At 39.1% G+C, this 12,203-nt stretch overlaps 1 protein-coding gene across 1 annotated transcript; it reads right to left on the reverse strand.

The window, feature by feature from the left end:
• Positions 1-973: 973 nt before the first annotated feature.
• LOC136805275 (uncharacterized) lies at positions 974-5,356 on the reverse strand. The gene is made up of 3 exons (XM_067061851.1): positions 5,241-5,356; positions 4,296-5,086; positions 974-1,078 (listed from the first exon to the last, which is right to left on the reverse strand). The coding sequence occupies exons 1-3, from the start codon at positions 5,249-5,251 to the stop codon at positions 1,029-1,031; spliced, it is 852 nt and encodes a 283-aa protein (XP_066917952.1). The 5' UTR covers positions 5,252-5,356; the 3' UTR covers positions 974-1,028.
• Positions 5,357-12,203: the final 6,847 nt, after the last annotated feature.

Here is a 12,203-nt window from a genome sequence, read left to right on the forward strand (position 1 = left end):
CAAAATTTAAATTTGAACCAATCTCTATCCAGTAAACGAGTCGGTTGGTTGTACCCCCGGGCTTTCTTTAGAAAGAAATTATAAGAACGAAAATGTTTTCTTAAAAAGGAGACCCCCTTGAATTTCGAAAATTCCAGCTTGAATTACTAGTTTCAGCTTTTTAAAACGGAGGTACTTGATGGGAAATTTCTTATAGATAAATGGGAACTACAAAGTCAAAAACCCCCTAATTCTTTCAAGCAATCAAGCTTTTAATATGAGGCTATTAAAACATCCAGGGTGTAAAAGATAAAATGAAGTTTTTTAGAAGAACATATTTCAAAACAGTCTTAATTCGTCCCCTTTTCGGTCAGTAAAATGCTCACTCGACATAAACGGAGTAACGTTAGGTAAAATACTCTTATTCAAAGATTTTCTTATAAATGACAATAACTTTTAGAGGAACGAAAACGACCTCATTAGATGCTCTCAAAGGACCGTTTATTTTCTTTCGATTTCTAGTAAAAAAGGAATCATAGAGTCCTTAAATGAAACACAGAAAGGAACGTTTGTAACAATTTAATTGAATACCATAGCAAATATACTACAATCTCCTTTGAGACGCCTTGTACCTTTTAAAGTATTCCCATCCATAAAAATGGCAGATATACATTTTGGAAATTAAAAAAAACAGTTGATTTTGACTTGAACAAAAGGAACATAATTATTATGAAACGTATATAATTGAGGATTGTGCAAGGGCCCGAAGGGCCCGCAGTGCAATCCCGATTTTATAAATAAAATCGAAGCCAACGATCTAATACTGGTATACGCCCTTTCACGCCGATAGTCTGAAAGTCAAATCTCAAGACCACTATAAAGTTATTATTTCAGTTTTAATAATGTGTAATGGTCGAAAATATTGAAATAATTAAAAGCACCAATTTTGCGCAAACAAAGCAACTTAGTGAAAACAAGAAATGACACAAATATGTAACTCAAAGTCTTTTCCGACTATATCATATATTCTATATCATAAAATGCTAAAATCAGTTTCCTCGATAACCACCACGTCCTCGTCTTCCTCGAAAGTATCGTCCTGAAAGAAAATAATCATGAGGATAGGTGTTAGTAGGGGAAGGAGGGTGGGCAGTATTAGATCGTTGGCTTCGATTTTATTTATAAAATCGGGATTGCACTGCGGGCCCTTCGGGCCCTTGCACAATCCTCAATTTCATTGCATAAAATCTCCGCCCGATCTAATACTGGTATACGCCCTTTCAGGCCTTGAGTCTGAAAGTCATCTCTCAAGACCTCTGTTCAAAGCGGCTTCCCGAGAATGGCGGCATCAAACTTAGGGATTTCCTGAGACATTTCCTTCTTATAATGCCGTTCAAACACAGTAGAATTGGCCCAATATCCCCTTTTCAAAATTTCCTTTAGAGGAATTCCAAGAGAACTGGCCTTAGAGGTTGAGGCAGATCTAGTAGAATGGCCTTTAAATGTTGCAGTATCTACACCAGATTGTGACAAGCACTCAAGGACCCATCCAGAAACAGTTGAGGATTTAACCGGACCATGTGGATTAATGAAACTCAATAATAATTGCCCTTTCTCCCTTCTCCATGAAGCACTTCTTTCCAAGTACAAATCAATGTGGCGGCATACACACAGATTCAAATCACTTTCAAAATGGTGAAATTCTATTGGGGGTCTAAGTTTACCCACTTTTGCAGTTTTTGTGGGTTTCCCAAAGTGAAAAGTATACTTTGAATGATGTTTAACAAGGAAGCGTTCATCTAAATATGTAATCTCATGAGCCCTGGCCGCTGAAGTCAAGGCTAATAGCATAGTCAGCTTCAAAGTCAACAGTTTATCTGACACATTCTCAGAATGTGAAGGTATTGTACTAAGATAACTCACGACCTTCTCAACATCCCAAATGAAAGTGTATCTGGGCTGTGGAAACCTTTTGTTGTGAATCCCTGCCATCAATGAAGAAACTAGAGGGTGTTTCCCAACCCTTACCCCATCAATTGGGTCATGATAAGCTGAGATAGCAGATCTGTAACCAGCAATGGTATTGAACTCCTTGCCCTCATCGAAGCAGTCAGAGAGGAAATCAATGACAAAATTTAGAGGAGATCGAATAGGATCAATCTGCCTTTTATCACACCAGCCACTCCACTTACTCCAGGCCGATTGGTAATGAGCGACTGTCCCGTCCCTTCTTGCAGCTGCGATGAGAGAGGAAGCTTTCTTAGAAATGCCTGTTGCTTCGATTCTATCCCTGAAACTGTCCAGACCACTAACTGGAGACTTTGATTCAGCAGAAGTGGATGCCATTCCCCTTTTGGGTTTGACAACAGATTTCGCCTTTGCGGGAGTAATATTGGGTTTTGGATTGATAACTGAAGGAGCTGGGGAAACCATGACTGGGTTTGCCAAGCAGGAGTTACTATCAGAATGGTTGCTCTGTCTGAAAGTACCTTTTTTAAAACTTTCCCGATGAGGCAAAATGGAGGAAATGCATACCCCCTTATTTGTGTCCAGCTCGCCTGGAAGGCATCCTGCCCCCTGCTGTAAGGGTCTATCTTCCATGAAAAATATAGAGGAACCTGGTGAGACAATCTGGAAGCAAACAGGTCTGTGTCCGGAGATCCTCTTAGCAGACATATTTTCTTGAATATGTGAGGGTCTAATTTCCATTCGCTTGAATCCTTCACACTCCGAGATTGCCTGTCTGCTTCCACATTGAGAACTCCAGGGAGGTACTCCACAGTAATCGTGATCTGGTGGTCTAGTAGATAATCCCAGATCTCCTTGCTCAAATCTATTAAGGCTTGACTCTTTGTTCCCCCCATCTTTTTCAAGTAAGCTAGGGCTGTGATGTTGTCCATTTGCAAATGTATCGACTGGATATTTGGGAACTCCCTGTGAAAGCAACGAATCGCCAGTTTTGCTGCTTTCAGTTCCAGAACATTGATATGCATTTCTGCCTCCCGAGATGACCACGGGCCCCCTGTTTCCTGACCCTTGCAAAATGCTCCCCAGCCTTCCTTGGAAGCATCCGAAGCTATTATTAACTGAGGAGGGGCTGTTATTAAAGAACGCCCATTGGAAAGTTCTAAGTTCTGAATCCACCAATCCAACTCCTCTTTCACTTCTTCCGTCAGGACAACTAATGCCTCGAAGTTGTTGTGACAGGCTAACTCTTGTATCTGGAACCTCTGAAGGGCCCTGTAACGAAGGGGGGCTGGCAGAACTGCCACAGCTGAAGAAGAGAGGCGACCCAACAAACTGGTTAACTCCCTCAATGAAACCTTTGGGGGTACTAGTAGTTTTTGGCACTGGGCAACTAGTTTGGCTACCTTGTCCTGGGGAAGGCTCACTATCATGTCTAGAGAATTCACTTCTACCCCTAGGAAGCGAATGTTGTGAGTTGGATCCATTACCGACTTCTCGAAATTTATGGAAAACCCCAAGTGTTGAAGTACAAATATGAGGGTGTCCCTGGCCATCAGGAGTTCCTCTATCGATGAGGCCATCAATAGGCAGTCGTCCAAATAAATAATTAGGCGAACGTTCAGCCGTCTTAACAAAGCTATAGGAATCTTCATCAATTTGGTAAAAATCCTTGGCGCAGGACCCAGGCCAAAACAAAGGCATAGAAACTCGTATATTTTCCCTTTCCAACGAAAACTTAAATACTTCCGAGAAAGATTGTGAAGGGGGACGCTGAAGTATGCGTCTCGCAAGTCTAATTTGACCATAAAATCTCCCTTTACCAGCAGTTCTTTCAGTAGCCCCAAAGTTTCCATTTTGAAGTGAAGATAGGGAACATATTTGTTTAGATTTTTCAGATTGATGACTGGCCTGTGTCCTGAATCTGATTTTGGTACCAGGAAGATTGAACTTAGGAAGCGGTTTGGAGAAGGGGATTGTACTTTTTGTATTGCACCCTTTTGTAGCATTTTCTGGATCTCTGCTTCTATGAACAACTCTTCCTCCCATTTCATGGGAGGTTGATGGGGAAATTTGTTCTGAACAGGTACGGATGTGAATGGTATCTTGTAGCCATTCACCACTTGCAGAATTGCCGGGTCCTGAGTTAGGACTTCCCAGTTCTGGCTGAAAAATTTCAATTTCCCGGCAGGAAGTAAGTTTGGAATTAACTGCTGGGGAAATAAACCTTTTACTGAGGGATGAACATGGGACAAAAGATGTTGATTTCCCAAGTCTAGAGGACAGGTTATTATTAGTTGAGGGTTTTCTGGTTTTGGACAAACTAATTTTTGAAAGGAATGAGGTCTTACCTCTAAATGAGAACTGCCCCCTGCTTCTTCCTCCTCTAAGCAAGGAGCCCCTGCGATTGGGCTGGTTGGAACTGGCAGCGGTAGCAGATGAGGATTGTGTCTTTGCCGGCTTTTTCAGGGCGGTGAAGAATGCCTCTGACTTTTTCAGAGCCTTGGAATCCTTGATTAGTTTCGTTTCGAAGGTTTCACCAAATAGACTGGAATTGGATTGATCATTCATGTCTTTCGATTGATTCCGTAATATTTCTTTAATTTGTGCTGAGGATTCAATGAGTGTACTCAAGACGTTTTCTCTGCGATAATACATCACTGAGTTCGACACTTGGCCAAGAAGCATAATAGCCTGTTCGAAGCATTGTGCTATTTCCCGGCCTTCTTCTAATTCCTCTTCACTACAGTTCTCTTTCTCTTCCTCGAAAGCTGCCCAGATTTTTGAGACTGGGCCATAAACAGCTTGTATCTTATCATTCAAATGTTTTAAAGTCTTCTCAAACTTCAATGTTTGATATCTTGAATTATCTTGCAATAATGTCTTCATATAAGAGTCCAATTCTGGCACCTTTTTCAGGTTAGCTGGGACAGGATGTTCACTATAGACCTGCTCTTTCAAGTCTTTTTCTTGGACATGAGTGGCAATGTATTTCTCTATGTACAACTTCATAGGTTCAGTCAACTCCCATGAAGCAGCTTCATTCTCGTTATTAAGCTCAAATCGTCTACGTTTGGGTGGTGCTTGTCGAGTCTCATCACCGGATTCATTAGCATCGGTCTCAGAGCTCCTTTTTGTTGATCTAAGACATAAACGTTTAAACATTATGCTTAAATCGACCGCAATTTACTTCTTGTATAAATAGCAGTCAGTTTCTAAATATAATCTCTTACCTTACACTGAATGTAAGAAGAGATAAAGTAGGATTTAAAAACCACAAAATTTAAAATACTTACTCAGACTCCATCTTGTTTGCGTGAAATTGCTAAAAGAGGTCTTGAGAGATGACTTTCAGACTCAAGGCCTGAAAGGGCGTATACCAGTATTAGATCGGGCGGAGATTTTATGCAATGAAATTAGTGAAGTATTTTTCGAAGTGTTTTTCAGTCCACCATAGATTGCAGACTTCCCCAATTTTCGGTGTCTGATAACATTATACGCCCTAATCCGCCAATCTTCGGTGAAAATTTAATTGGGCGTTTTTAAAAATTAGCAAAAAAGCGCAGCCAGCGGATATCATCACAGTCGGCTCACACTGTACAAAAGTAGGCCATCTTTTTGTATTTTCCGAGGTTCAAGGTTTGCTTTGAATGAAGGGCTTGAAGCATAATACAATCAATCATGCGCGTAATGCTTTACATTTGTAGTCGACTGTAGTGAAGTGGGGTAAGTTTGTTTTGAAGAATAGCCATTTTTCTGGGCTTTTTCCACTTTTTCTGTCGCAATCCCTTTCTTTCCTTTCTTGGATCGATGAGATGGAACTCTCTTGCACCTGATAGCTAGAGGTAGTTTTTTTATTCATTTAAATAGTCCACTTTTTGGTATTCAAACTTTTCATATACCTATATCAAATTACCAGACGATGTCAATCGAACGAATCGAACGCCGAATCAATTGAACGCAATCGAACGCAATCGAATGATTGAAATTCGATTGCCGAACGCAATCGAATGCCAATCGAATATTACCGCGATTTTCTCGATTGATTCGATTGCGTTCGATTAGTGCCTGGATTCGATTGATTCGATTGCGTTCGATTGACTAATGTATTCGATTGATTCGATTGATTCAACTACGTTCGGTTGGCTTATGCATTCGACTGGTTCGACTAATTGATTCTGTTGATTAACATTGATTCTCGTTCAACATTTGAATAGTTAAACGAGATGATATGAATCATTTTAGCCTGGATTCTAGAAAATGCAGATCATGCAGGCCCACATGTTTACTGCAAGTTGTGTGTCAAAGCCCGTTCGTTGCGTTGATTTATCTATCGTATCGCGATACTTAACCTCCCTAATAAGAGGCGCTCGAAATTGAAAGGAATTGAGGTAAATTGGAATCTAATTTAATCGACCACCCGTCGAATGCAGTCGAACGTAATCGAACATCAATCGAACGTAATCGAATATCAATCGAACGTAATCGAATATCAATCGAATCAATCGAATTTTACCCAGAATTTTACGTTCGATTGATATTCGATTGCGTTCGGCAATCGAATCGCAATCATTCGATTGCGTTCGATAGCGTTCGATTGATTCGATTGGAATTTTCGTTCGATTCCGTTCGATTGACATCGTCTGGAAATTAATACAAATTATAATTTAGTCTAATCAATGTCAACACCAGTCTGGAAATTGCGGCTTGTGCACCGGATATCTCCAGCGTAGATTTGAGGTTTGAGATCTGCTGCCTTCGACTTTTCCCAGTTAAGTTGGCGCAGCTCCGCCGTAACATTTCCCTCCTTTCCAGACTGGTGTCACACAACACCCCTCCCTGCCTCCTCTAATTCTGACACCCTTTTTATCAGCTGAAATTTATAGAAAGGTTGAAACTGTTTTTCTTTGTTTAGTGATCAGAGAAGAAGAATACTTTTTCAATCAGTGATTCAAGCTTTCATATTTTGCAATTTCGGTCAGTCCACAGTCGGCTTCAACATATACACGTGTTTTTATTTATGTGACCGAAGTGTCTACTACTAACAAAATAATCCGGGGGAAAGTGGCGAAGCAACACAGCAGATTATTCACAAAGTAAAGAAATATCTTTTGGCATTGACAATCAAATATAATATATAGACCTTTTTTTAAAGAGGCAGCCCCACGTTGAATAATTATATGTACTCCAGCATAAAAACAATGATACAGCCTTGCATAATTACTGTATCGTGCATATTCTAAAAAATTATGCATGGCTGTATCATTGTTTTTATGCTGGAGTACATAATTATTCAACATGGCTGCCTCTTTTAAAAAAGGTCTAATTATATTATTATATCCTTAATTCAAAAATCAAAAATTCATTTTTCATTCGCGAAAAAAAAAATAAAATAATGAATTACTATTACTAAGACGCCCCCGTTTTTTACTCTTGTTTAATTTCCGATCTCGGAACGTGCAAAACGCCCGCCCGCCCCATATCCACCCAATCAGCTTAAATTCACTTTAATACACCGTTTAGGAGTGTCGACTGCGCACGCCTCAATCCAATTTTCCATTGTTTTGATTTTAGCGATCACGGAAAATTCACTCTCCTCCGTAAAAAACGGTAGGTGAACATCTGGTTCTCATAAGGAAACATAGCAGAAAAACGATAGGTAAAGAACTCCTTTTAATCATAACTTCTTTTCCTCTTGATGAATTTTTGTGAAATTTTCAGGAGAGACTAATAAAATTATCATTGATATCATGTTCAAATATCTAAATCGTTCTCTTTAAAGGAGAGACAAAAATTAACAATGTTTACATTCCTCTTACCTTTCACAGTACTAAAGTGCGCATTTTTACCTACCATTTTTACCGGGCCTCTGCAATGGAGTACCGTGAAATGCCGAGACTCCTAAACGGTGTATTGTCCATTGACTTTCAAAAAATAGTATTTAAAAATTATGAATTTATATATAATAATTACAAAAAAACAAAAAGTTTGATAATTCATCAGTGAAATATTCAATAAATTCCTAGTTTCAATTTTCAGTGGGCGTTTTTCTTGAGCTTCGTTTATCGCGCAATTTCTGCGTCACACCAGGGGGGGTGAAGCAGTTAGTACAAGACATCATGCCTACTAACTGCTTTCTCGGAAGAAGTTAGTAACACCACCACCTTGGTACACTTAGTATAGTTAGTACTAACTGAATTTAGCCTTGAAAAAGGCTTTTGACCTTCATAAATTCAATAAAATCAAATAAAATAAAATTTAACATCTTTCAACATAGCTTTCGACAGGAAAAAACAATATTTTAGAAAATCAAATTTCTATTGCAACCAGCAAATTGTTTTTAAGATTTAAAAAAAAAAATTCGAAAATTTGAAAAAAAAATCTACTTCCCATAACTTTTTTTTGGTAAAATATGGTCTTTTTTTTTTAATTTTCTCACAGAATCCTATTTTTTACACAGTTAGCAGCCCTCGAAATTCAAGTGAAAGTAAGTCGGCACGTAAGTGCCGTCCAAATCCGGCCGAAGGCCGGCAAAATTTTGCCGACCTAAGCTTGTTTTTAGGTCGGCAATGCCGATCTGAGCTATATTTTAGGTAACTTTTTTTAGGTATTAAGATAACTTATGGTCGGCTGCCGAGAGAATCAATGAATATGGTCGGCAATGAACTGCCGACCATACGCACTCTTTGGTCGGCTTTTAGGTCGGCACTGCCGAATGCCGACCTGAAATTCGAGGGCTGAGTTAGTACCAAAATTTGGCAAATTTTTAGCAGGGGATCACCCTTTTTTGCAGTTAGTACATCTGAGTACTAAGTGATTTTATCCAATTCATATGGCACACCACCACGGTACTAACCGGCATGATGTCTTGTACTAACTGCTTCACCCCCCCCTGGTCACACAAACTTTCTCGGCCGCTCGTAATAATTATGCATTGCCAAATTTGGTTCTCCATTGTCAAGCCAGGATCGATGGTGACGTCACCTAAGCATAAAAAAGAAAGGATTTCGTCAGTTTTATGTATATATATATATGTTAATTTGCGAGATATTCTATTCGCAGCGCGAGCGCACTTTTCGTAGACTAGTCGGAATACTTTTTTTTACTCGCGGGATTGATGGTAACTTTTCATCTTCGTTATTTTTAAAATGAAGCACAACCGAAAAAAAACAAAACTTCAGAAAGTTGCGTATTTCCAGTGAGTAAACGATTCTGACAATTAACAAAATTGATGATGATGATTTTTTTTCGGTCAGGCAAATGTCTCGTATTGGGGGTTCTAGTCTTGACCACCAAGCCTACGCGAGATTGAAGCGTTTGGGTAAACGTGACAAAACTCCAAAAAAGCTGGTGTTTTGAAGCGCTTCCGTGCTCTCGAAATATCGCTGTTTGTGACGGACTGTTCAAAGTTTGTTTACTTTTTATTTCAAATTATTTAATTGATTTATTGAGCTGCAATAGCTGATTGAAAAACGAAGATTTTTGATAGTTATCAGCGTGGGCTTGGCCGCCATTTTGAATTTCGATTTTTTTCTCCTGTACTCGGCAATTTAGAGGTTGTTCGTAATACGCGATTTGGCTTACGCGTAACACTTGTGGGAGAATCATTGGGGGTCAATAACTTGGCTGGCGTTTCTCTTTGTACTTGTGCTTTGGTGTTAGGTTGATGTTTTTGTTTTATTTTAAAGATATATGATAGAGGAAATTCCACTGACAGCTTGGTAAAATCTAGAGTAGAGCTGCAAGTGGAGCTGCGTAGTTCATTTGTTTTGAAATTTTGCTGCTTAGATTGGTCAGTCATTTAAGGGCTATGCATGTTAGCCTCCACTGATGCAAGTTACCTGATCTCATGGTAGTTGTGATCTCGAGAAAGGTTATCGAGTCTTCAAAGGTTTGTTAAGAAAGTGATAGAAAACTCACAATTTTTTTTAAATTTTGGTACTCAAAATTTGATTGTTAATCAATACCGTCAACTGCTCCAACTTGGGACGAGTGTACGCAACATGGGACTTGGTTGTGGCTTCTTCATAAAGACGAAAGACAGATCTGGACTTATTTCGTACTTTCCAGTCTCTTGTTCATAGTTGTTTTGACTTTCTGGTTCTTTGTGAGTTATTTTCTATGTTTTCTAACTTACTGAATGACTTACTGACAGATCGCCACCGGTAGGATTCAAACCCACTAAATGCAAAGTTCCGATGATTAGAAACCCAATTACCTTATCCACTGCGCCACAGATTTATGCCAGGAAAGTGTTTCTGACAGCTATTTATATTGTACAAACTACAGACCAGACTGTATTAAGAGAAAATCACAAAAGAGTGCTTGTTTCGAGCTCCAACCCTAACCCTAACTGATAATAACCCAATTCCTAGCCAATCTGATACGTAACCACATCCAAACCACACCCATACCAACCCTACCAGGTCGCCTGCAGGTCCTGACACTATTCTCGCATGCCGGATCCGAATAATAGATACATGTCTTTCGTCTTTATGAAGAAGCCTTCACCATGGGACTTGTTGATATCTGGCCTGTATTTTCACTTACTGTTAAATCTCTTTGACAACAAATTTGTTTTGATAGCTCCACCAAGTTTATCAATCATACTTTCTGTCATAACATGTCACAATAACTTTCACTGATAGCGTGCCCTTTTTACCTTTTGTTTTCATTTAAAATGACCGGACGCCGAATGGAGAATTAGAGAACCCTTGATTACTTTGATAATTGAATTTATTGATTAGTACTATCTGGATTCGTAGAATGGATGATAGACCATCTAATAACTCTTAATCAAAACTAGCCTGGATATCCAAGCTCAAAATTTTGGAAAAACTAAATTTACCTCAACATACAAAGTTCTAAAGTTATAGAGCTTGGTCTCCCTAGAGAATGAAAGTGCAAACCCATGTTTCAAAAACTTTCCTAGCCAACCCAGGGCAGCAAAACAGAAATTAATAAAAAGCAGCCTTACAAGATCTAAAACCATTTAAAACATCCAAAGATTACACCAGAGTCCATGAACAAGTTTGCATTTATCACCATGACCAACCATATTTTCTTGGAAAATGAACTTGCCTCTGTTTTCTTCTTTTTCATGTTTTCATGCAACAGAAAGCTCTATCTTCACTAGCAAGTGGAGGACTATCCAATTTTTGCTTCAGAATTGCTCTGCGCCATGTAGATCAGCCCTTATGGCTTTAGCAGAGTGATCGCAAGCAAGCAGACTGCATTCTGATTTCTTTTACTATTTGGCTTTAGAGGCCTTTTCTCGCAACTATAGACGCTTACTAATGAGCGTCCTGTCAGCACCTTGAACTGACTACCCAATTCCCCTCACATGGCATGGGTTGACCCGGGCGAGTGAGTGGGAATTGAACCCTGGCCTCCTGCACAGAAGCCAAGGTCGACTACCACAGCACCTGATCGGCACCTGATCTGAGAATGCAAATCGCTCTAGGGAAACCAGGCTGTAAACCAGTACATAAAATATAAAAAACTAGGTAGTTAAACTAATAGTTCACAGCCTGGATATCAAAACATAAAATCTACACGAAACACATATTTGGAGTTTGTAAACATTCCAACAACTCCCATCCAAATGATCTGCCGCAGCTAAGCTCTACCATTTTGTACTTTTGAAGATTGAGCCAAGTTGAAAAAGCTACCACCCCCAATTTTAACTCGAAAATCGTTTTATGAAAATGAAAAATAAGTTGGTCTAGAGTTTTGTGACATAATAATTAGCATTTTCAAGACGTCATAATCTAACTCGAAAATTCCTAAAAATTGAGAGTTTTCTAACTCGACAGTTCCAGATCTAAAAAAAAAGCTGCTATTGAAAACCCTTTTGACGCGCCATAATTTTCTGAAGCGAAAAGTATGCAAAGCAATTCTAGCTTTACTATAATGCCACGGATTAGCAGTGGATAGTATTCAATTATCATTATCCCTTATCCATTATTGCAGAAAAGAGGAAAATATACTACTCTATTCATATACTGAATTTGAAAGATCCTCTATGAGGCGTTTTTTTTGCAAACTTGAAAAACTGATTTTTTCCAGCTTTTGCAGGACTTTAGCTTAAGTGCTTGCATGCAGCATTGGGTACAAAGTCCAATTGATATGCGTTTTCCTGTAATATTTATATAACGAGTTAGGGCTATACCGTTTATTTTTAACTTGACTCGTAAGCCAAAGAATGTGCCGCAAAATTTCTAAAGGGATTTATCAGTTAGTCACACTAAGTGTCCTGC

Source organism: Clytia hemisphaerica, unplaced genomic scaffold (assembly GCF_902728285.1).
Source record: "Clytia hemisphaerica strain Z4C2 unplaced genomic scaffold, Clytia hemisphaerica genome assembly, whole genome shotgun sequence".
Lineage (NCBI taxonomy): Eukaryota > Metazoa > Cnidaria > Hydrozoa > Leptothecata > Clytiidae > Clytia > Clytia hemisphaerica.

Bases quoted from the DNA above. Each gene is read 5' to 3' on its own strand.
- LOC136805275 (XM_067061851.1), bottom strand. The intron at 1,079-4,295 runs GTAAGACCTCAT...ATTTTCTTTCAG, and splicing joins GGGGCAGTTCTCATTTAGAG to GACGATACTTTCGAGGAAGA.